General features: G+C 37.5%; 3 protein-coding genes across 5 annotated transcripts in view; 1 reads left to right on the forward strand and 2 right to left on the reverse strand.

The window, feature by feature from the left end:
- Positions 1-217: 217 nt before the first annotated feature.
- On the reverse strand, positions 218-8,595 carry LOC122087058 (phragmoplastin DRP1E-like). The gene is made up of 15 exons (XM_042656038.1): positions 8,282-8,595; positions 8,110-8,173; positions 7,883-7,990; positions 6,810-6,911; positions 4,742-4,792; positions 4,583-4,644; positions 3,552-3,642; positions 3,395-3,459; positions 3,027-3,221; positions 2,775-2,894; positions 2,603-2,673; positions 1,929-2,154; positions 1,664-1,714; positions 1,182-1,550; positions 218-611 (listed from the first exon to the last, which is right to left on the reverse strand). Exons 1-15 carry the CDS (start codon positions 8,420-8,422, stop codon positions 483-485), a joined length of 1,845 nt encoding a protein of 614 aa, XP_042511972.1. The 5' UTR covers positions 8,423-8,595; the 3' UTR covers positions 218-482.
- A 7,237-nt stretch (positions 8,596-15,832) lies between these two features.
- LOC122086085 (protein COFACTOR ASSEMBLY OF COMPLEX C SUBUNIT B CCB3, chloroplastic-like) lies at positions 15,833-18,813 on the forward strand. Of its 3 annotated transcripts, none has more exons than XM_042654781.1 (3): positions 15,833-16,098; positions 16,166-16,292; positions 18,199-18,813. In XM_042654781.1, the coding sequence occupies exons 2-3, from the start codon at positions 16,185-16,187 to the stop codon at positions 18,703-18,705; spliced, it is 615 nt and encodes a 204-aa protein (XP_042510715.1). In that variant the 5' UTR covers positions 15,833-16,098; positions 16,166-16,184; the 3' UTR covers positions 18,706-18,813. The 3 variants fall into 3 exon arrangements, with proteins under 3 accessions (XP_042510715.1, XP_042510716.1, XP_042510714.1); XM_042654782.1 differs by having other exon boundaries at positions 15,833-16,004; XM_042654780.1 differs by having other exon boundaries at positions 15,838-16,098; positions 16,249-16,292.
- A 1,778-nt stretch (positions 18,814-20,591) lies between these two features.
- The window catches only part of LOC122085589 (anamorsin homolog), a 10,598-nt gene continuing 7,814 nt past the window's right edge, over positions 20,592-23,375 (reverse strand). Inside the window, exons 2-7 of the mRNA XM_042654067.1 lie at positions 22,927-23,074; positions 22,444-22,691; positions 21,956-22,115; positions 21,669-21,805; positions 21,029-21,103; positions 20,592-20,923 (exon numbers count right to left, since the gene is read on the reverse strand). Coding sequence (XP_042510001.1) covers positions 20,885-20,923; positions 21,029-21,103; positions 21,669-21,805; positions 21,956-22,115; positions 22,444-22,691; positions 22,927-23,074 — 807 coding nt within the window. The 3' untranslated portion in view covers positions 20,592-20,884. The remainder of the gene's footprint in view (positions 20,924-21,028; positions 21,104-21,668; positions 21,806-21,955; positions 22,116-22,443; positions 22,692-22,926; positions 23,075-23,375) is intronic.

Below are 23,375 nucleotides of genomic sequence, written 5' to 3' on the forward strand. Positions count from 1 at the left end.
TACAAACTTGGTGAGCCTTCGAGATAATCTAGGTTAAAGAAAATGCTACCACCGAGTGGAGACCCTGACCATTTTGACAGGTAAAAACCTAACAACCATTTTCCCACCCATGTGCTCCTCCAAACAGGCATAAATTACGCTATTCACTGGAAAATGACTTCACTCCCCCACCCCACAAAAACCCATGCATTCAAAATTCAATGGCCTTACATACCTCTTATCATGTAAAATGATTTATAGATTGGGTCTATGCATGAGAATTTCTGTACAATCTAAATGTTGAAACCCAATTCTACTTGGGATGAAACAAATATATCACCAGCATCCAAAAGAGAGAATAACACATCACAAGTTACAAGTAAAACAAATGTGAATTGAACATCCCATCCATAAACCATAATATCTGCAACCTATGGAGAATGGATCACCCATTGACTTCTGTAGACTGGTTAACTGAAATAAGCCATCGATCCACATCCATATCACCGAGCCCATGACACAGAGTCAATCTCATCCCTTGCTGCCTTGTACAATTCAAGTCTCTTGGCACATTGCTGCCTCCTATCCATCAAAGCAGGGTCCTCGTCCAACAATTGTGAAAGCTGCTTGCCCTGCCAAAGGGGGAAAAAAAAAAGAGGAACCATCAGCGGCAATACAGAGCAAAATCTCTTGTTCAAGGGGGAGGATATTCCAGAAGAGTTGAGCGGGAAATCTCAATTGTAAGCCAGTCAAATATCACATTTTAGTTGGTACATGGCAAAGAGAAACATTTCCATATGGCAAAAAACTTTTCCTAGCTAATATATGGATAGGGGTAGAGTGATGCAGAAAATGGATGGAAAAATAGGGCATAAAGTTTGCCACATGAAGTCTGAAACCATTTAAGGTCCCACGAAAGCTAACATATCCCCACTTTGCAAATACCTTAGCCTATGCACATGTGTACACATGTTAGGCTCAGTTTGTTATAAGGAGAAATGCCAGGAAATGAAACAAAATGGGGGAAATATTTTGGACAAAAAATAATGGATCCAACTAAAACTTTATGATCCTTTTTGTTTTGGTAAAATGATCCTCTCTTTAACGTCATATGACAAACTCTAAGATATTTTCTATCCTTTATTTTATTTCCACATATATATTGGAAAAAAAATGGGGCCTAGAGAGAGGATTGTAGTTACCTCCTTCTTGCCAATTTGTGTATAGAAGTGATCCAATAAAGACCGCTTGGCCTCTCGAACTTGACAATAAACCACTGCCTTTGGAATAGAGTTCCTCAGCGTCTCGGACACCATATTGATGTAAAAGGAGACATTGGATCCTATCCTCCTGAAGTGACCCTCTGTATATCGATCGATGGTTGAAGCAGATGGGTTTCCCCCTTTCTCCACCTCTTGTGGAAGCTTCCGGAAGAAATCTACAGTCAAGTATGATGACTCCATATCCACTAACCGCAGAGTTGTCTTCTTACTCTCATCCCGGAACCTCTCCAATGCTTCATTGGCAGCAGCTGCTAATTCAGCTTGAAGTGTTGGGAAGCGCTTCAACTCCTGTCATATTAAAACATATCAAACTTCATGCAATTATGTGCAAAGAAAACTCAATATAATAGCCAGATGAGAAAGAAAAAAAAAATGGACAAATGATACCGCTAATATCGCACCTGAGTTTCCCCTATTGACTTTCTCACAAGTTCCTTCAATATGAAATGGACCTGCAATTCAAGTTGTCAAATCAATTACTAGTCCCACAACCCATTCAGATATCACATTGAAACACTCCACAATCTGATAAGAGCATTAACTCACATAAAAAGGCAAGGAAATATTTTCGAAGACATGATAATAGTCACATCTCCAGATTCATTTTACATATTTAATAATGATAATCTTTAGATATTTAGAGAAGTAGGGAATGAGCCTACTTACAGCATCAACTGATGCTTCAGCCGGGCCTCTAAAATATTGAAGGGATCCATCAATGAGGCGTCGGTAACCTTGTTCAGGAGCAATCAAATGGGGCTGGTAACCATCTGCTTCTGAAACCACCTTCCTTACATTCTGCAGGGATAGATGTCGATCAAAAGGAAGCTTCTTCAAAGCAGCAGGGAGCTGGTTGTCAAAAACTCCATATACGCGATCACCACCAGGACGCCTGAAATTAGGAACATATAATTTGTTTGAAGAAGGAACAAAACTAAGAAGAAAAAACGGAAGGCATTTTTTTTGGAGGTCACACATGACAAATCTATGCCATCAAAGACATTTTACCTCTTTTTTTTGGGGGGTGGGGGGGGGAGTAAGATTAGGAAAAACAAAAATTTCCTTATACAGGTAAAGAAGATATGCTGGACCAAAAAAAGGTCATCAAGCACACCAATATGTCAGATCAAAAGGCACCAGCGATGGGCTGTTAAGTGGAGAGCACTTCACTTCAAGATATAATTTTGGGTTACCATTCAAGATTCATCATAGATATATGTTCAAACTTGAAATCAGGAATGGTTATTCCATTGCATGTAAGACAATCTAATTGAATAATATTACTAATTAACCCTTCCACTCAATACAAGCAATTGTGGCAATAAGTATTTTAGCATTACCCTCCTTCCAGATGCTCCTTGAATATACGATCAAATGCTCGACAGAGTTCTAAAATTGTGTACAACTGAGCCTGGAAGTGCAAATTAATTAGTTCATACTCTAGTTATGAACTTAAATAAAATGATGATATAATTCACTTGTGAATGATCAGCAAAGTTATCGGTTACTCACCCCAGCATCAATAGCTATAGGCCTACCAAGATGGTCCATCTCTGATTCAAGTTCATCAATGTTTTTGTTTATCAATGACGTGATACTTGGTATACGTGCCTTTATTACAGACTCCAAGTGCTGAAACCATAGTAACTCATCAGATTACCATCAATTCTTATGGAATTTCAAATAAGAGTATCTAATATTTTGACCTATTCTGTACATCACCTAGGTTTCAAATGCAAACAAATCAAGATAACAGAAAAATACCCTTGAGAGGAGTTTCGCAAGATACTCGGATCCCATTTTACTGGACAAGTGTCCATACTCTGTACTTGACACGAAATATTCACGCTCTCTACGCCTTGCAGCAATCATATCGACATTTTTATTAATGTCAGCTTGTGAACGGTTCACGACTCCAACCCATGGATGTTGCAACCTATAAGATCTTCCCTCGAGAACCTTCAAAAATGAAGATGATGTACCAGACAGAAAACATTTCAGGCCCATTTAAAAAATCATTCATTAAGTTCTGCATATGTTAAGCAGTTAGAAACATAATATGAAATACATTGAAGGACATCAAAAGGAAAAACAAAAATTGAACGAAAGCTGGAAGTAGCATTAGAACTTACATCCAAGGCATTCGTCCCCTTGTCCATCAAATCTAACTTTGTCAACACCCCAAAAGTTCTCTCCCCTAACCATGTCATATAAAAAGTTTGCAGTTACAGAAATATATGGCCAAAAGTAACAACAATTCATACTGCAATCAAACAGAGCACAAAGTACCTGTAGGGTCAACCTCTCTAGCAAGTTTAATCGCATCAGATGTTGCTATATCTTGATTCGCCGGAGAGATTGCAAGGATGATGCAGTTAGGCTGCAAAAGTGATCCAACCAAACAAGTTGGAATGCATAAGAAATTAAATTCAAATGCCAAAACATATCTTAACAGCCCTGTGAATCAAGATTTTAAAACTTTGTTCTGGAATCAACTTACTCGATCAGACTTGAGAGGAAAAGTAATCATTTCGTTGGAATATTTAAAATTATATGCAAGACGGATTTGCTAAACTTTCAGAATTACTTGAAATGATATGAAATCTCATGAAAATATCAATCCTACAATGTTTTTTCCAGTATGGCATATTAATGCTTTCAGATGTCTATGCAAGAAGAAAATTTGATAACAATAATTAACCCAAAAAAAAAAGGGGAGGCACTTAGATGTAATGAATTACATTTATTACATTTTACAACCTATCAGCATCAAAGCTCGGGCAAAAACTGCCCCTACAAACCAGGAACATTTGAAACCTGTCATGTTTTTTACTAGGTAGGAAATAATGGAGGAAAGAATCATTATATCTTTGTAGATAATTAGCTTACTTAAGGAGGATAATAGGAAAAATGGAAAACCATTACTTTTGTCACTATAAAATAATTTTCCCATACCATGCACATATTTATTTAGGACACAATGCAAAGACTGAGTTGTCACGAGCTTTTAGAATACTTCATGACTCAGATATGTTTAATCTCTGAACTGACATCCATCCCTACAATCCTACCAAGTAAATCTAGTCAAATAGCCCTTCCTTGAGCTACAATGTCATGTAAGAACACATGCCCTTGCCACACTTGTTACAAAAATAGCAATGAAAAGAACTGAAAAAAAAAATAAATAAATAAACAAAAAAAGATCAAGTTGGCATATTATAGAATAGGTATTAGGAGGATGTGTTTCCCACTTCTTGAATAAGGTAGAAACATTTCACTAAAAGTAAGGCTAGTTGCTGTTAACAATATTTTATCCATACCTTCTCAACATAAGTTCGAACCATGTTTTCAATGTCTTGGACAATACTATCTGGCTGTCCCTCTGCCAAGAGTAACATTGTTCAATTAAGTTGAATATTAAAAGGACAGCTAATCATGAGATGGTACTGAAAGTAATCAATAATACAAGGATAACATACCCACAGCAACCTTTGTCAGACCGGGTAAATCTACCAGTGTTAAATTGACAACTGCAAGATGAAGTGAACCAAAAAGGTTGCATCAGAGGCCAAGTCAGGTTGGGTGTTACCAAAGATAAGAGATCAACAGAGGAAAATGAAGTAGAAGACAGTCCTGCACTGTATAACTATAAAGACCAGACCCAGTCATGATCAGCAGTGGCATAATGAAAAATGCGGCTAGAGTACTTCAAAGTAAATTTATAAAGCATAGAAAAAATTATTATCGATCATAAGTCAAAAAGTCCACAAACACAGAAACCAAAGTTCTAAAATGAAGTCATCCTGCACATATCTGCCCAAGAGTAACATAGAGAAATTGCCACATGGTAATTCGTACTTCAACAGTCCTATCGTTTCAAAATGAAAAACACCATCTGCAGTACCAAAACTTTTCAAGCAATCCCCACTGCATTGCCCACAACAAAATATATCACATGATGAGCCTACATTTAATACACCTGAGTTTCATGCATGATGATGATGCCAAATAACTTTGAGATACAGAGATTGATCTAAATCTCCATCAAGAACAACAACTGCCTAGCGCAGTTGGTGACAACAACTGCCTAACGCAGTTAGTGAGCTGTGGTGTGCAAACAACCCATGCTCCCCAGGAGGCCTCAAGTTCGAGCCTCCTGGCTGTTACCTATTTCCCTCCCTACCTATCCAAAAAATAAAAAAAAATCTCCGTCAAGGTGATGCAGAGATCCTTCAAGGCAAGCAGAAGGCCCTCATTATAAATCAAATAAAAATAAGTAAAAATAATAAATCCATCTAAGAAAAAAAGCTGTCTCATCCCTTCTTCCAGCTCCTCCTCTCCCCTGAGGTGTAGCCTTACCATATGGTTTACAGAGCTAAAAATTTATGGCTATGTGCCCTCCATTATTTTTGGACCACCAAGGCTCATTTCCACTAGTTGGAAACAAATTGAAACCTAATTTTAGATCCTCCAAATAAGACACCAACATATTAGCAAAAGCCCTAATTTATCACAGACCAATGTGAACAATCATAATTTTAGGGCTTCCCATTCACGTGTCGATACTGCTCCAAGAGTGAGGACATACTCACATGTTTACAGCACCTTTTACAAAAGCAATTTTGTTAAAAGAAAAGGGAACCTTTAGAGGAGCTGACTTGGATGAAGCAAAACAAAACCACCAACAAAGGATAAGATAGAGATAGGTGGTACAATATAAGGTCCTAAACTAACATTAAGTTTCAAAATTTCAATCCAATCAGCCTTCATAATGAAGTGTTACATTATCTTTCCTCTTTTCTCCTTAACTTCTCGCCAGGAGACAAAAGCATACCAATCCACAAGAAGGCCCAGTGAATGCCCCAGCCAGCCCGAGCCCACCCCCCCCCCAAGCCTGTTCAGGGCCTGGGCTGAGGCATTGGGATGAGCTCAGCCCGACCCTATATACTGTGTATTAGAAATTTATAAAAATATATCAACAACTCCACTGACGTACCACCAAATTTTTTATAGTTTATACCACAAACACCTATATAATTTTTAATTCACCCACACACAAACTTTAATTTTTAATCCACAAAGGCACAACTATAAAACACACTATTTTTTAATTAACCAATACATCACACCAGGGCCAACCCAACCAGCCCGACATAATCAGGGTCAATTTGGGCCGAGCTTGGTTAGGCCCAAGGCAGAGTACCTTAAGGTTTGGGCTGGGGTTTTAAAAAACCCAGCCCAACAACCCAGCCCATTGACACCCCTACTGATGACTAATCAAAGAGAATGCTCAATGATGTAATGATGAAGATCAACTGTATGTATGTCAAGAATATGAATAGAAAGTTTTGCTTCTATCTTCATTTCATGACTTAAAAGTTGTGCTTTCTATCCTTGTTCAATAAAACTCAACCAGCATGACCAAGAGCTCCCCCAAAAGCAAACAAGAAAACTTCACAATGACTTCAGACATCTGAGAGGTAAATTTCAAAAATTCAAATAATATTCATAACAAGTCAGAGAAAACAGGGTTCCTAATGCACACACCATTTGGAGAATAGATGCTGAGATGAATAGGAATAGGAGAGATCTGCTTTGTCCTCCCAGTGACCCTATTAGTTTCTTCCTCAATTTCTCTACGGACCACACCTGCATTAGCACATCAAAGGTTCAAAAAAAACTTCCACAACAGAGAAGGGATTAAAAAAAATGGCAGTAGGATTTCAAATTTTCAGTAACTAACACTCTCAACAACACCACATATGTATTAAAGCTATACCACATTTCAATACATCAATACCTCATGCCATAGCTAATGAATAGTGAACATAATAGATGCAACAAGGAACAATTTCAGATATTAAGAATATATAAAGTTATATGGACATTGAATCAGCCTAATTAAAGATGACTGAAAAACAAGCACAGAAAATAAAAGGTCAATTGAACAGATTACAGTTTTCAACTAGAACTCCCCATACCACAATACAATGCATATTCCGCAATCTCTACACATAATACAATGTTTCCCTTATTCATAAAAAATCAAAGGAAACAATAACACCCAAGTCATTAATGCAAATACAATGCAGAAACATCTAAGTTTAATCCTTTTTATTCTAAATGGCAACAGCTGGGAATGAAACAGGTAAATAATGAGTAGTATACTAAATTTTCAAACAAAGGATTGAATATACACTATCATTTTGAAGTTTCAATAGCATATCATCCAGTTCATATGACACTCTAGTAAGTGCAGTGCCAGACCCACTTTCACCCTGTTTATAGCATGACACATGAACCAAAACTGCATTAATAAAATAAGAAATTGCGCCTCCACCACTTCCAATATTATAAGACTGAACAGTCACAAGAAAACTATGGAAAAAACATTTTTAATCACAAGCTTTCCTTGCTAAATATAAAATAAAATAATTTAAAATGATTTTGGGTTCCTTAGTATGTTCAAAGCGAAATATTCCCCAGGCAATAACATAAGCAACGAGGAAAAAGTGCAGAATGAGACGAGTCCTTCAAGCTGATCATTGAACTAAAAGAGGACACAAACAAATATTCCTTCCATCGTTAATAACAAAGAGGAGAAGATATCTTCATATTACCAAAGTCGGTGAATCTCCTCTTCGGCAAATGAAGAAACTCAGCGTACTCAGTCTGGCCTTCATCCGTCTTTTGCAGCTGCAATACCAATGGCCTCCTAGTCACGATCCCTAGAAAAACACCACAAAACTGTCAAATCAGCAACCAGTAGTGACAACAACAGTAAGACAACACTTTTTTTTCCCGGTGAATTCAGTAAGACAACTCAACCGAAGGTTCAGACACTAACCAGAACCCCTAGGAAGAAAATCGCGCCCAACGATACTTTCCAGAACTGAAGATTTACCAGAACTCTGCTCACACCACCAAATGAGAAGCAGAACCAAAACCAAAACACACAAACAGAAAACGAGATCAGAACAAGAATAAAACGACAAAGAAAGAGAAAACAGTCGAGAAACCTGTCCTCCAACGACGGCGACGGAAGGAAGAGCTTCCCACAGAGACGAAAATGCGCTATTGTCGCCACCGTAGTCACCGAGAACAGTACAAGCCCTCTGGATTCTGTTAACAAGACCGATCAAGCTCTCCATAGTCGCCATGTTCGAAACCCTAACCCGAGTTTCCGGCGAGCAAAGCCTGAAATCTTATCGAAGTGAACGAAAACACGCGAGCAAGCGAGAAGACGACGACTAGAGAGAGAGAGAGAGAGAGAGAAGGGTAGTGTCAGCGGACTTGAAATTAAAGCTATCTTGCAGTTGGAAAGAAGATGGACTGACCAGTAGCCACTCCACTCTGGCTTTATTCAATTAGTTTTTTCTTACCCGTTGGTTTTGGAGAGTCGGGAATGTTGGTTTTACTAAACTGCGCCACGTGCGTACTGCTACCAGTGGCGCTCTCTTGGGTCTTTTGACGACGATATATATCAACGTCCTTTTCAACGTCAAAAGTGGGAACCGTTTTGAAATTTGAAACTCTATAAAATAAAGTCCCGTTTGGGCCCTTATAATAATGGGTTTTGCCCCTTTTTTTTTTTAATGAAAATAATTTATTATTCTGTATTTAGAAACGGTTTTTTCAAAACAATTATTTAGGGAAAAGTTTTCTTTTACTTCTCCATTCCATCTTAGAATTCATAAAACCTTGTATTGTTTTAGTACCCTCCTAAATTACCTTTTTGATATCCCTTCGGCATCTAAAAACTTTACCATTCATTAGTTATGGTCTTAGAAAAATTCAATTTTTTTTTTTATCAATGACGGGTATCTAAGTCGACCTTGCTAGTTCTACGGATCCATATTGACTCTATAACCGCATAGACCAGATCATACTAGGATTGAATGAGAATCATCATTTCACTGAAAACAAGGAAGAGTATTAAACATCTCATGTGAGCGGCTCCAAAGAAATAAAAAGAGTCAAACTCTTCCACATGCTTCCTGAGACGAAACTCGATCCATTTTATCAACATACAAAATTACATAAGCATTGACCACATAAAAGCCTCACTTGAAATCAATCTTGATAAAAGGTTTGGGTGTATACCATTTTATTTGTAGAATCATCTCTCTCACCCCAACCACCTCGCTTCAGAGATTTTAATTGGGATTGATGAAGAATTCAACCTTATTTTGATGAATCTACTATGTTGGATTAGGATCTCAATGATGTTCAGGTAGTCAATTTGTTTATGGATATCATAATCTAGATGGATTGTTACTGTATGCACGGGTTGATTATGAGTTTACACAATCAGTGGACCCATGCAAGGAAAGCACTGAAATGCGACAGAGTGGGAGAAGGAAAAAGTGCATGAAAAATAATAAAGATTGAAAGTGGTTTTCTAGGAGAATCACATCCGTATAGATAGTTAATTATCTATGAAACTGACCGTTGTGAAGAAGTGACAAAGGAATTGGCCTCTTCTGTCAAACGGTTCAAATTTTTTTGAAATTTGTAACTTTTCTAAATGAATAGTTTTTTAACGGTTTAATCATTGACGTTAGAATGTTACACATGCCACGAAGGATTAGGACAGACCATAATATCGATGCTCATACTTAATGAGAAGATACGCATAAATATTTTCAGTGTTGGATAACATGATCTTTTCACACCCTTTGTGTGTGGTGTAGTCACATATTATTTCTTCTCAAAGTCATTTATTATTCAACGAAGAGAAAATTTCACTCCCCCCTGAATGTTTCATCTATTACACAACTCTCTCTTGTGAAATTTATAATTATAAACTTTTCCCTCTTAGTTGTAGATTCTACCAACCATTTTCTTCTTAATTGTAGATTCTATGAACCGTATTCTGATCGTGAGTGAGAAACCATTAAGTGAGGAATCATGTGTTACGGTTGATAGAATCTACAACTTCGGAGAGAAAAGTATGTAGTTATAAACTTCGCAGGGGAGAGTTGTATAATAGATGAAACATTTAGGGGAGGAGAGTGAAATTTCCTCTTTTATGAAAGGTAATCTTTAAAGCGGCACAAATACTTTCAATATGATTCATAATTTTGTATCAAGATTGATATTGGTTGAGATCCATCTCGATTCTTGATCGATTCGATATCCATCCACTGATACTACCAAAGGGTAAAAATATTATAAAATTTATAAAAACAAAAGAGTAAACTCATCCGATTCAAGGCGACCCAAATCAGTATTAATTGAAACCAATTGAGTCTGAGAACCGTGCATAGTAGATCAAAGGTTTTTCTATGCTATAAATCTTGAGGGTCTAGCTTAGAGCACCGAAGAGCTATAATTTTTTTTTTTTTTAATGAAACAAGTTATGCAATGTTGAATGCTATGTTGTAATATTAATAATATGGAAATCTAAAAAGGGAAAAAGAACGCTCCGATATTTTATGACATGAAAAGATTGTCGTTTTTTTTAATTTGCTCATGGGAGAACCTTATTGGTCTAATGTTGCCTATGCCAGTACACTAGGCCAATGGGATGGCACGTTAGAGTGTCTTCAGATCATAGGGCAAAGGGGCAAAGTTCGCCACGGTCTCCACTTAAATCGCAACCGCACAGATGGGGAATCGAACCTAGGACCATGCGCTTATCCACACAATCCTCAATTCACCCTAACCATCTACCATTTGGACAACCCTCGGATGGATATTGGTTATGCTTCTTCCTTCATTTTAAATCCCTATTTATTGGGATCTTGATATTTTGGATCTCACGTTCTATATTTGATTTATTAAAGATAATGAGCCACCCTCACAGTCATTTCCATAAGATTAGGAAATCTTAAATTTCTTTCTTCTTTGTTGGGCAAGAGTACAAACATGCGCAAATAATACCAGCATGACGCAGCCAATGAAAGGAGATGCACAAATATCTATAACATTGTTTTTTCACACCCATTTCTTTTAGGCGTAGATTCACACTAGCAAGTAACGTTTGTTCTTCTCAACTATACTTTTCTATCACAAAAGCTACTAAAATCTTTGGTGCTTGATTATGATCAAGACTCAAAACCGCAAATAGAGTCTTGCCTTGACCATTTGCTCTAGTATATATTTTCCTCCTTTCCTCTCTCTTGTACCCATTTATAAGGTACTAGATGTGTCGTGTAGAAAATTATAAAAATTAAAAAATACCTTTTAATCTTAAGCATGTGATATAGTTCAAAGTTTTTTTTTTTTTTTTTGCTAACCTTGTAGTTAAAGAATCATTCATGTAGAGTTAATTGAATTATTTTTATTTTTATAATAGTATTTAAATACTTTTAATTGGAATATACTCCTACGTACTTCACACCCCCCCCAGCCTCCAAGAGAGAGAACAAAGAATATAGTATCCCGTAAAGTGAGCTTGCAACAATATTTGAAAATCATTTTATTTTAATAACTACTGAGTATTGGTTCTCCCTTTAGTTCTTTATAATTAAATATTATCACAAAAGTTTATTGTTTTTTGGGATGTAAAATAGGTATCCATTCTGCTATGTGGACAGATTGTACATCCATTCCAACTGTTGAAAAGATTGACATAGTCTAGATTACTCTCATAGTCACATGTCAAAATTTTAAAGAGAGAGGGATTAAGTCCCGATAGATATAGGAACCACGTGCCAACATATATTGATTTTGTGAGCTAACTTTAAAGATGTGACTTTGTAATTGAAATTGAATTGATCCATTTATATTGAAATTATAAAATCGTTTAGTAAATGGTGCAGTTATGATTTCAAGTTTCAGATCGATTAACTATACAGATCGGGTAGGTTTTAACCGTGAAACCTTTTGGTTTCAAACTGAATTAAAAACGTTTAAATCGAACTGTTTAAACCGATCCGATTAATCTGTATAACAATTAAATAAAGTAAGGACGGTAATCCATATAACAATTAACAATTAAATTAAGTGTCCATCCTGCTTTGGTATGATTTATTGCAATTCAGTTCAAGTTTAGGCTTTAGATCATGAACTTGTAATCCATATATGTTACAATTTGTTATCACAAATGGGGTGTTTTGGCTGAATCACCTGTCATTTTAATATTTTATGCTGTAGAAGGCTAGATTTGGATGTTGTATGATATTAATTCTATATGTTTGAGAATGACCATGCAAATAAATAGGACTAGATTATCAAATTAAGACATACCATTGTTAATATAGAATCTCTTAATTGTGGTTGCCAATTATTTTTGGATAAGCTTATGATCTTCAGTTTAGAGATGGTTGCAAGTTTTAACAAACCGATTGTGAACTGTTTTACAAACCGTATGAAATAAACCCAAACCGAAATCGTTTAAATCCGTGAAACCGATACCATTTAAAAACCATGGAAACCAAAACCGTTTACTAAACAGTCACGGTTTCAGAAAGTAGAACCAATTTAGTAAATGGTGTGATTACGGTTTTAGTCAAATAAATGTGAACCGAACGGATCTAAACTGTTTAAACCAAAATCAAACTGATTAACACCCTTAGCTAACCATGTCGTTTTTAAATTACTAATCTAGAGGTTGGCAATGGTAGCTAGCCTGCTAGAGTGATCACCAGCACACTAAAGGAACCAGTATCATAATTGGATACCTCATCATTTGAATTTGAACTAACTCTCCCTCTTTCCTTCACATTGTAAAAAAATTACTTGATGAAGATAAAATGCAAGATGGCTGCCAAGACTTACTAAAATAAGCAATCCATTTGAATACTTAAAATATTTTTTGGGTAGAAAGGAATTTATTCGTTAGACCGAGAGGAATGCACAATTGTTGGACTGCATGATTCTTCAAACCATAGAGTGGATTTCAGTCATGTTATTGTACATGCTACCGAGAAGTTTTCTTTGTTAAGGAGTCAACAACCTTATTGATCCCCCTAGGAATACCAAAAAAAAAAAAAGGGTAAATTCTAAAATACGAAAGCAAATGTAAAATATATTCCACAACTGGCTGAATTATCAAAGAAATGTTTGTTGTTGCTCCTGAGTCCTGATATACATCACTAGGTGAACTTGACCACGAGAAGTTCGAATAATTAATCAATTTCTCCATTGTGATAGTCACTTCCCCCAAGGCATCGACATTGAGCTTATAGAACAGGAGAGGACACCATCCCTAAATAGAGTTTTTCTCCTCCACAACCAGTTGAGGAGGAAGATTTTGTCATGATGGCTGCTGTGTTAGATCAAACACCAAGAAACACGAATAAAGAGACAATAGATCCGTACGACAGAGATTTAACAAGGTTCACACACCAGGGTGGTGTGCTACGTCCTCGGGCAAAGAAGAAGATGATTCACTATGCAGAGAAGAAATTATACCCTAGCAGCGGTGAGGAAAAACTCGCCCTGAAACCCTAGCTGCCTGAAAACCCCGGAATACAATGACTTTCTCAACAAGCAACAGTACATTATATATATACTCCAAATCATGGTTCAACCCATCGGGTCGCGGTCGATCCGGTCGAACCATACGCCCCCGCACCCCCATACGAGATCAGTGATGGGCTCTATCGGCCCAAGCCCTCTGCTTCCATCACAAATCTCAAAAAATTTTCCATTCGGATCGCCACCAAAATATGTCGGATCGGGTCAATCTTCAAAACGGGTCAAGAATTCGAGACAAACTTAACATGCTGGACTTCGAGGAACTCATCAGAGTGTGCTGCTACTTGGGTGGCTTGAATTCAGTAGGGTCCAAGTCCTGGTACCAGACACTAAATAATAGTAGGTACACCAAAGGTACCAAACAATAAAGCTACAAAGATCAGCACATTCACTACTTCTCTTTTCATGACAATTAAATATTGGATTGTAACATTGTTCAGATCCAGAATCTGATGGGAAAGAGTAGTACCAACTGTTCACCCTTGAGGTGGAAAACTATGCCTTTGGAGTGTGTCAATTATGCAATATGAGAATCCACTAAATACTACGAGTTCTATTTTATAAAATGAAGCTTACATGTACTTAGGAAGTCAAATTACCATTACTGCCTCAATACAAGCTTCACGGTTCAAGGTCAGAAGGTTCCTTTTTAGGGTCTCTGATTAAATAGATCCAATTTGTAGATCATGATTCATGAAGAATGGACTTACTTCATCAATTTTTCAGTTGACAGACTTTGATGCAATATTAAAAATTCAGTTTCGTCTTTTTCCAAGTGTAGATGAGCAAGTTTGGGGAGCTTCCAACAAAGGTGTTTATATTGTTAAGTCGGTGTATTATCTCTTGACTACGATAGAAGATGCAAGGTCTGCTTTAGAAACATCCACTTCTTGAGTGCATCAACGTGGTCAGATTCCGAATTTTGTGTGGAAGCATATCTGGTCAATTCAAACTTTTCCAAAAACTAATTCTTTTATTAAGAGATCTTGTAACAAAGATGTGGCCACATAATTTGGTGAGAGTACGAGTCTTAGAAGTATTTCTCCAACAATATTCATAGTAGATTTATAGAACCATAAAGAAAAACCATGTGGCTAGGAGCCTTCTAAGCTTGTGACTAGAGTATAGAGTGAAAGTCTAGCCCGCCCTGAGCTTGAACAGGGCTTGGGCTAAGCTTTTTGACCTTGAGGGCTAGTTAGGGTTGAAAAACCCCGACCCTAGGTTAGGGTTGGGTTGGCTCGGGTTGAGGCCTCAACACAGCCCAACTCGGCCCAAAATTTAACCCTAAATTTTTATATTAGAATTTAGGGCTCCTATTGGTATTTCATTTTTCTATAATTTTTTAATGTATAGGTTATGAATGGCAAAACCAAGTCAACCAAGATTAATCCAACCATTGTAGAAGCCAAGGTCAACCCAACCCAACCCAACCCAGCCCAGCCCAGCCCGACCCAACCCGACCTTATCAGGGTCAATTAGGGTCGGGTTGGGTTGGTATGAACCCGACAAGGTTGGGTTGGGCCTAGGTTGAATTTTGAGGACCTAGAGTTGGGTTAGGGTTTTAAGAAACCCTGCCCTATTTTACTCATACTAGAGTATAATTTTAAAAATCCAAGGTTATGGGAAAGTTCATGGTAGTGATATGATGACCACAAGTGTGCCTGAACGTAAATGGGATACATGTCAATACACAAAAAAATATTTAATTGAAAAAAAAAAGCAGGGCAAACAGCTTGTGAACTACAAGTTAGCATCCAATGTGTCTATCTGCTCCTCCTGTAGATGCCCCATTCCATGTCTCTATTGGTGCCACCCATTTGTTTGCTGCACATGGGTGGTGTGCAAATTCCTCTCCTTGGTTGAATTAGGTTTTGAATTTTATTTTTCCTTTTATTTTTTTATTTTTTTATTTTTTTATTTTTGTTTAGTAGTACAAAATGTTGATCAAGGTGATACAAGAAAAAAAACCCAGAATGAGTAGTTGTGTCACAGCTATGGTTTTAGAACTCGGTGTCGAGAATGGAATCAGTTAAGCGGTTAAGCCTGATACCAATTCGATACCAATCCAGATAGACCAGGATCGAAAAAATACCCCAGCTTTCAATTAAAAAAAATCTTTTTTTTTTTCAGAATATTTTACCCTTCGAAAAAAGCCATTTCCAATCCGATTCCTCTATCCATGATTACAACCGACAGAGGGAAACCATTTTCCCTACTCTCATGAATTAACAACGGTAATCCATAAGCATGCCACGGAGGATCCAAGGTGGAAGACGAGTTATCCTGTCCATTTATAAGAGATACGGATCGGAAGAGGTAACCCTCTCTCTCTGTCTCACAGAGTCTCTGTTAACTCTACCTCCAACTATGGCGATCTCTTCTGCTCTTACTTGTCGCCCTCAAATCAAAGGTAAACTCGCATTTCAACTTGTTATTTATTGGAAAATTTGAAACCCTTTTTCTCTTTCTTCCTACAGGGAAATCATTGATTTAACGATGATAATAATCATTGGTTTTGATTCCCGACTTGAATTTCTACTCTGTTTTTTTTTCTTCAAAGGACCACCTCCTCTGCTTCGCAAGCAACCAAACTTCTATATCTCTGTAAGTACCCATGGCCATCTACACATTTAGGAAACTATGTGCTCGCTTTAACAGAAATTCTCGTTTCTAACTAATTTATGAAGACTGCTGCCATGGCCAAACTCATGGATTTAGCATATAGTTTTGTCTTTGGTTTATTTTATTGGATGTCTGTGACTGTGAGTTAAAATAATGGAGACATTTTAAACTCCAAATTCTATTGATTTAAGGGTGCAGAGCATTTTGAGAGTGAAGAGAATACTATAGGTAGGGTTAATGAATAGCCCATTTCGTCTTTGGGGATAAGCCATAGCCTCCCAGGCACAAAAAATATGGGATAGTGGTCTTTTTTAGCACTAGACTGGGGTAAGAAGGTTTTAGGCTTGCAAATAGGAGGAGGTATGAGAGTTAATCTGACTGAACCCAGTTGAAAAACACCACCTTAGGGGGCTCCTCATTGGATCAATTCCTATATCAACTAGTTTATTGAGCCCTAGTCCTTACAATAGTAAAAGGTTTGGATTTCCAGGGCAAATACCCGGATTTTGAGTATTGAGGGTGGCCACTTTGTGGAAAAATGTCAAAGGTTAGGACTGATTCAAAACTCACCCCTCCCAGAACCCCACATAGACGGGACCAGCCTTGGGTAATAGTCCTTTCCTTTCTTCCTTCTTTCTTTGTTCTTTAATTTCTAATGCACAGAGGGAAAGGGAAAGAGGGGGAGCAGGTGGGTGTCATGTTGTAGTTAGTGGTTATGAGACTAGTTACTGGTATTTGATTCCCAGAACCTCATGTGACTTTGATGAGCTTTATTTGAACCATGTGATCGAAGCCACACTGTTGGTCTTTAGTTTGCTATTCGGAAACTTATATCCAAGTGTTATTACAGTTTTCTTAAAGTCCAAATTGAGTGGAAGTCTGGTTTCTGCCATGGACAGAGATGGATTTCCTGATTGTCATAGAAAATGCAATTGCTTCTGATCATCAGCTTTTGATTGGGATTGGCACCTGCTGTATTCACTGGTTATTTTTTTACCTAAATAGTGTTAATAATCTTCCATTTCCAAGGTTGGTAGAAAAACCAGTTTATAAATGTAACTGCAATCTCAAGTGTCCAAAAATCTGGCATCTTTTGCACTCAAATGTCTAGTTATGGTAAAGAAAATGGCTAAGATCCGGTTACTGTTACAGACATTTAAAAGAATAACACTTCTTTTATAGTGGAAACTCTTGAAAGGAGTTTCAAATTTTGCATAATCAATAACAACCTTGACATTGCTTTTTCAATGCTAATGAAAAATCGCTTTTTAACCTAATCCAGTCTTGTCAAGTAATCCTTCACCTGAAGTCCTTATGTTTCTTCAGTGCCAACAAAAGAATTAGTGTTCACCTTGACTTAACCAGCAAGCATTTGCTATAGTTTCACTTCTTTAATAAGCAACATCTGCAGGATATTGCCCATCTTCTTCTTCCTAAAGGTGAGGGAGTAAATGTTGGTCAAGGATAGGGATTAGTGGGTGAGCAGCTTCAAATTGCCACAATAGGACTCCTTTTTGGGATCAGTTTGGATCTTTAGAGTCCAACTTGCTGAGCTCATATTTACACAGTTAGCACCAATAAGCATACTCCACATCCAACTCAAGTGATAGTAGGAAGCCAAATATTCACCAAATACGTGAAGGTTGCAACTCCTATAAAACATGAGACTTGCCTAGAAATCTAAACTGCCTACTAAAACTAAATCTAGCAGTAACCTATCATGCATGTACTTGTGGGAGCTAAAATTCCAATGTTTAAACAGATAATGGTTCTTTGCTAAGATCTTTCTTCATTCTCATTTTTCCGCCTTTGTTCTCAATATTTATGAAAGTACTGATAGTTTTCACAAATCAACTAATATAACATTATTGCTTCGCCTATTTGACAGGAAAGGTTCATGTGCCCAACCAAAAGGAGATGTGGTACATACTGTTTGCTGGAGGTTGGAGCACGCACCAGTGCTGAACTCTCACCATCATCCATATCACAAACTTTGTTTGATATATCCAAGACTACCCAGAGTTTCCATATTAACATACCTAAGGCATCATCACAAACCATTTCAGACTACATGCAAAGAATCATGTTAGCAGACTTGGATCCATCATTGGCTAAGCTGGCAATCGGGGTCCTTGGGCCATTCCTCTCAGCATTTGCCTTTCTTTTTATTGTTAGAATAGTTATGTCCTGGTACCCCAAGCTACCTGTGGGGAAGTTCCCATATGTTATAGTGTATGCTCCAACAGAACCTCTTCTTGTTCCGACCCGTAAGTTGATTCCACCTCTTGGAGGAGTGGATGTAACCCCTGTGGTCTGGTTTGGACTGTTAAGTTTCATTAACGAAATATTACTAGGCCCTCAAGGCCTTCTTGTGCTCCTCTCTCAACAGGTTTAGCTGTTTGACAAACAACAGAGAGGGAGAAGCAGGATTGTAAATATTGAGACAAATTTTGTATCCTTTTACCAGAAGATTGGTGGCTGCAAACAGCACATTGTTGTTGTACTTTGAATTGGTTGCAAATGGTACTATTAAAGCTTCTTAAGCTGAGAAACAAACAGAGCTCAATATAATAGAGCTAAGCAAGGTAAGTACCAAGAAACAGTACTTGCATCCAAGGCACTAAGATGTCAAGGTACTTTCAATTGTCATTCTCATAGGAAAGAGGTTAGTAGGTGCTGAGTTCTTGAAAATTAAGCTTGTTAAGAGTGATATCGAGTCAGCTAGTTAACTTGAGACTGGGTTTAGTTTATAAAGTCTGTTTTGGATGACACTGAGTCTGAATTACACTTACTAGATGTTCAAGTCTGCTTTACTACGAAATCAGGTGATAGAATACTTCATTTACTGGCTAAGTGAGCGACCCCTCATTCAGATTGTGAGATTTTTGTTCCCATATTCCCAGTATGGTGAAGTGAGTCTGTAAGGTGAGACTTGATGTAATGGTTAATATGACACTTGACTTCTTCTATGACTTATTCTATAAATTTGAGGGTAGCAGTTTCGTCTGTGAACCATCTAGGGGTGTTAGACAGAGCTGTCCTTTCAGCCATTATATTTTTTCATTACGGCAAAGGAAGGTCTTTGAGACTCCTTGCAATGTATTGGGAACTAAATCTTTTTAGAGTGAGTTAAGGTGGCTAGGACAGCCCCTGAGATCTCACATCTCCTTGTTATTGATGATACTTTCATTTTCTGTTGAGCTAATAAAAAAGATATGACCACGATTCGAGTCATTATTGAATTATTTGCTGATGTTTCTGGGCAACAAATTAATTTAAAAAAAAAATTTGCATACATTTTAGCAAAAATTTGAGTCTTGAAGGAATATCTTGATCGAGTCACCAAAAAAATTCTGTTTATTTGGTGACAAAATCGTTTATCCCAATATCTTAGGCAACATGCCTTGAAATGTTGTAAATAGAGTGAAGAAGAGATTATCCGGCTGGAAAGCCTCACAGTTAACCGAAGAAGCATGGTAGATTATTGCAGTCCAATCAGTCTTATCTTCATCTCTCATGTCTTGCTTTTAATTTCCTACTAAAATCTGAAAAGAAGTTGATTCCATTAATTGTTAGATTTTGAAAGGGAATTTAGACTAAGAAAAAACTATCACTGGTGTCTTGGAAGAAAATTTGTCAACCCAAGTGTTATGAAGATTTGCGAATTCGGGACAGTTTGATTCATACTAAAGTTTTGTTAATTAAATTAGGTTGACCATTTCTTGTTAACCCTTCCAATTTGTGGTCAGCGGCGTCTGTCCTTGAATCAAATACTTTTCCAGAAGGAGACTCGGTATGGAACAACGTTTGAGTATTCTACCTATTAAAAGAACTTTGTTTGTTTGAAAGTTTGGTGACGATACTTTTGATAGATATTTGGAATGATCCTTGGATTCCATGCGTCGAAGATTTCAATTCCTTCCTCCATTAATGTGCATCATATGTTTTCTAAAGTGCAGGATTTGATTTTGCAATAGGTCCTAGATTGTTGGGAGCGATTCCGCACTAAATGAAAGAAAGAACTGTTACAATCTCCCAAGACAGTTCAATAGACTCCAATAAAATCTGGATCATGGAGTTGGAAAGAATATGAAGAATCAATAACATAAGAGGAGCCCTAAAATTTGCACTAGATTTAATGTTTATTTTTTGTTGTTCATTTCTAACAGGGGTTAGTCATTAACGGGAAGCTTCACTCTATCACACGCTGCAACTCTACAGGGTAGAAATGCTGTAATGCCGTAATGCCGTAATGCCGTAATGCCGTAAGAGTGATGGACAGATTCTCAAAGTTTGGTTAACTAGATTCCACAAAAAGCTAATAATATAGTTTGAAATAGAGGTTTAACAACAATCTGAATTGAACATATGATGGCTTCTGCAGAAATCAGAATGTCAAGGGCATCCGTTTGAAGTATATTTCTATCTTTGAAACTGATTCCTATATGGTCTCATGACTGCGATACATCCAACCACTCAGAAGAAAAAAGACCACCACGCCGAACATAGCACTCCTCTACCTCGAAACTCCAGGTACTCAACAATGCAAAGCGTCTACCAGGCTTCTCCAAAAATCAAATGTCAGCAAGAAGGAAGTTCGAAGAGAGTGAAACCTGCATCAGTGAAGGCAGCAAGTTTACACAACTGTTCTCTCCTTCAAGAGCCAAAAAAGGGAAGTCATTTTAAAAACTGTATTTGAGTTTCAATTTCTGCAATACCTTTTCACCCAATTTGAATGGAGGTAGACCCTTGTAAGGGCATGTACTGCACCGGAATGCATCCCCTAGTCCACACTGCAGAGCATAAAATAAAAAAGTCAAAAGAGGACGAAAATTAAGCTCACATAATTTTTTTTTATTTATTTATTATATTTCGTCCGCTAGATCATGAAAACAGTCACTCAAAAGCATGGTTGCAATGTGGTATATGCCATAAAAATTTGAGCCACATGGACAGCTATCTCCACCACCCCCCCCCCCAAAAAAAATACCATGCAGTCTTGTCAAAGCACTTGAGCATGTTGGATGAGCGTATCTACATGATACCAGCACAACTGGGTACAACTAAGAGCTAGTTAAGGTTCCAGACATGCATATAAGGAGCAAAAGAATAGCCTAACATCAATGTCTTGTTCACTATAACATAAACTAACTCTTCTCTGCCATGTAACTGCCGGTGAATGTTACCAAGTAATAACTCAAGAACAGGGTCATACTCTACAACTGTAATTTGGTAGAAACCTTTCATCACCAAGAAAATTGGGGCTGATAAAATTAAATGAGCCAGGAACTCCATTTTTAACTTTCTGATAACAGATCAACTCCCAATCAACTTGACAAGCAAAAAAGTAACACTTACACTGCCACATGCAGATTGAGGGTTGTTCAGCTGTTCGACAGTGACCCCAAGCTTCAGCACTTTCTGCTCTTCCTCGGCCCGTCCACAAGTGCAATTCTTACAAGCTTTCCTTGTGCTTCCAACTTCACAATCACCAACTGCACAGTAACGAATTGCTAAAGATCCATAAAAGCTTCCAAAGATCATGCCTGTGTGTGTGTGTGTGTGTGTGTGTGTATATATATATATATATATATAAGAGAGAGAGAGAGAGAGAGGAGTTGAAATTTGAATTTATTTTATTTTACCAGGTGGCAATTGTGGTTTCTTCAAGTCTTCCTCCGTCAAAAGACTATCTTCATCAATAAGATCCATGTCATCATCAATTTGGACTTTTGGCAAACTTTGTGTTTTCTTCTTGATGGAAAATGATGAACCGATCTTCCAAGAAGGTTTTTTGGCCTTAATCTGCGGGAAATGACCAAACAACAGATGAAATCTGTGAAAAGAATATAAGAACATACTATATAGGGACACTATCTTTACTGCCAAGGAAATAATCCATATCTCATGCCACACCAGGACCCTCAAGAGGAGTCAAAATCTCGTTGCAAACTTTGTAGGAAAACCTATTATTCAAGAAGGTCCATCTAATTTGGAGTAACTTCACCAAGGAGGTTTCGTTCACCTGACCCATAGGATCATAGGCCAGGCATACAGAACTCCCCACAAATCAAATAAGCTTTCGGTTGTCTGTTTGTTAAAACTAAATAGAAAGGTAAGAGGCCAAGCTCACCGTATGGGACAGACCATCTTCCTGTTGTAAAAATAGTTTGAGTTGGAGTACTTGTGGTTCAAGGAATCCTGCCATCAGTATTTTGCGCTCCAGAGTAGAGCTTGGTTGCTGCAGAGTATGAATTAGGACCGTCCCACCAGGTTTCAATACTCTGGATATCTCTTCAAGCAATTTATCTCCAAGAAATTCAAGCGTCCTTGATATTGAGACAACAATATCCAGAGAGGAGGACTGAACTGGTAGCTCTTCTGTAAGTCCATCGCACCCAAAATCAGATGAACACTCTCTACAACATTAGATTATGGAAGAAAGCAATAGTGCACACAACACAGTATCAGAAGCTGCCCAACGATGAGCTTTAACTGGTATATGAGGATTTTACTTCAACTTTCAATACAGTGATTAGGAAACACATATATCAAATCAAACATTCTATGGCAGCCTGTAAACAAAATGGGTCTCAAGGTAGGATAGAGAGATTACTTAAAGAAGAGGATTGGGTGATGATTAGAGGATCATTCTGAACAGCCCCTTCACTCTCAAGCACCTTAATTGCAGTCAAAACTGCACCCAAGGGTAAGACCACTTCATCCGTAAGTGCCAGAATATTTCCCTTCATTGCACTTGCATCCTACAGAAAGCATATCAATTATCAATTAGAGGGATTCAGAAATAAAGCTTTGACAGAGATCATCCACCAGCTGGTACTGATGATTTTGTAAAAGAAAAAGAACCAAAATTTTTTTTTGAATGAGGGGAGGGGATAAGTAAGAAACTTCTACGTTTTACAAAGCAGATTCAGAGAGGAACTGATGGAAAACTATTGTATTCAACAAATTTTGAAGATACAAAGAAACATCTTAAGGTTGCACATCTACCAAATTAAGCGAATCTGAATACTCAAGTCTGTTTCGACCCCCCCCCCAAAAAAA

This window comes from Macadamia integrifolia, chromosome 8, assembly GCF_013358625.1.
Source record: "Macadamia integrifolia cultivar HAES 741 chromosome 8, SCU_Mint_v3, whole genome shotgun sequence".
Taxonomy (NCBI): Eukaryota; Viridiplantae; Streptophyta; class Magnoliopsida; order Proteales; family Proteaceae; genus Macadamia; species Macadamia integrifolia.

Bases quoted from the DNA above. Each gene is read 5' to 3' on its own strand.
- LOC122087058 (XM_042656038.1), bottom strand. From the start codon at position 8,422: ATGGCGACTATGGAGAGCTTGATCGGTCTTGTTAACAGAATCCAGAGG. The intron at 4,793-6,809 runs GTGTGTGCATTA...TTCATCTTGCAG, and splicing joins CAGCATCTATTCTCCAAATG to TTGTCAATTTAACACTGGTA. The intron at 2,674-2,774 runs GTGAGTAACCGA...TTGCACTTCCAG, and splicing joins CTATAGCTATTGATGCTGGG to GCTCAGTTGTACACAATTTT.
- LOC122086085 (XM_042654780.1), top strand. From the start codon at position 15,936: ATGCCACGGAGGATCCAAGGTGGAAGACGAGTTATCCTGTCCATTTAT. The intron at 16,099-16,248 runs GTAAACTCGCAT...TTTTCTTCAAAG, and splicing joins TTGTCGCCCTCAAATCAAAG to GACCACCTCCTCTGCTTCGC. The intron at 16,293-18,198 runs GTAAGTACCCAT...CCTATTTGACAG, and splicing joins AACCAAACTTCTATATCTCT to GAAAGGTTCATGTGCCCAAC.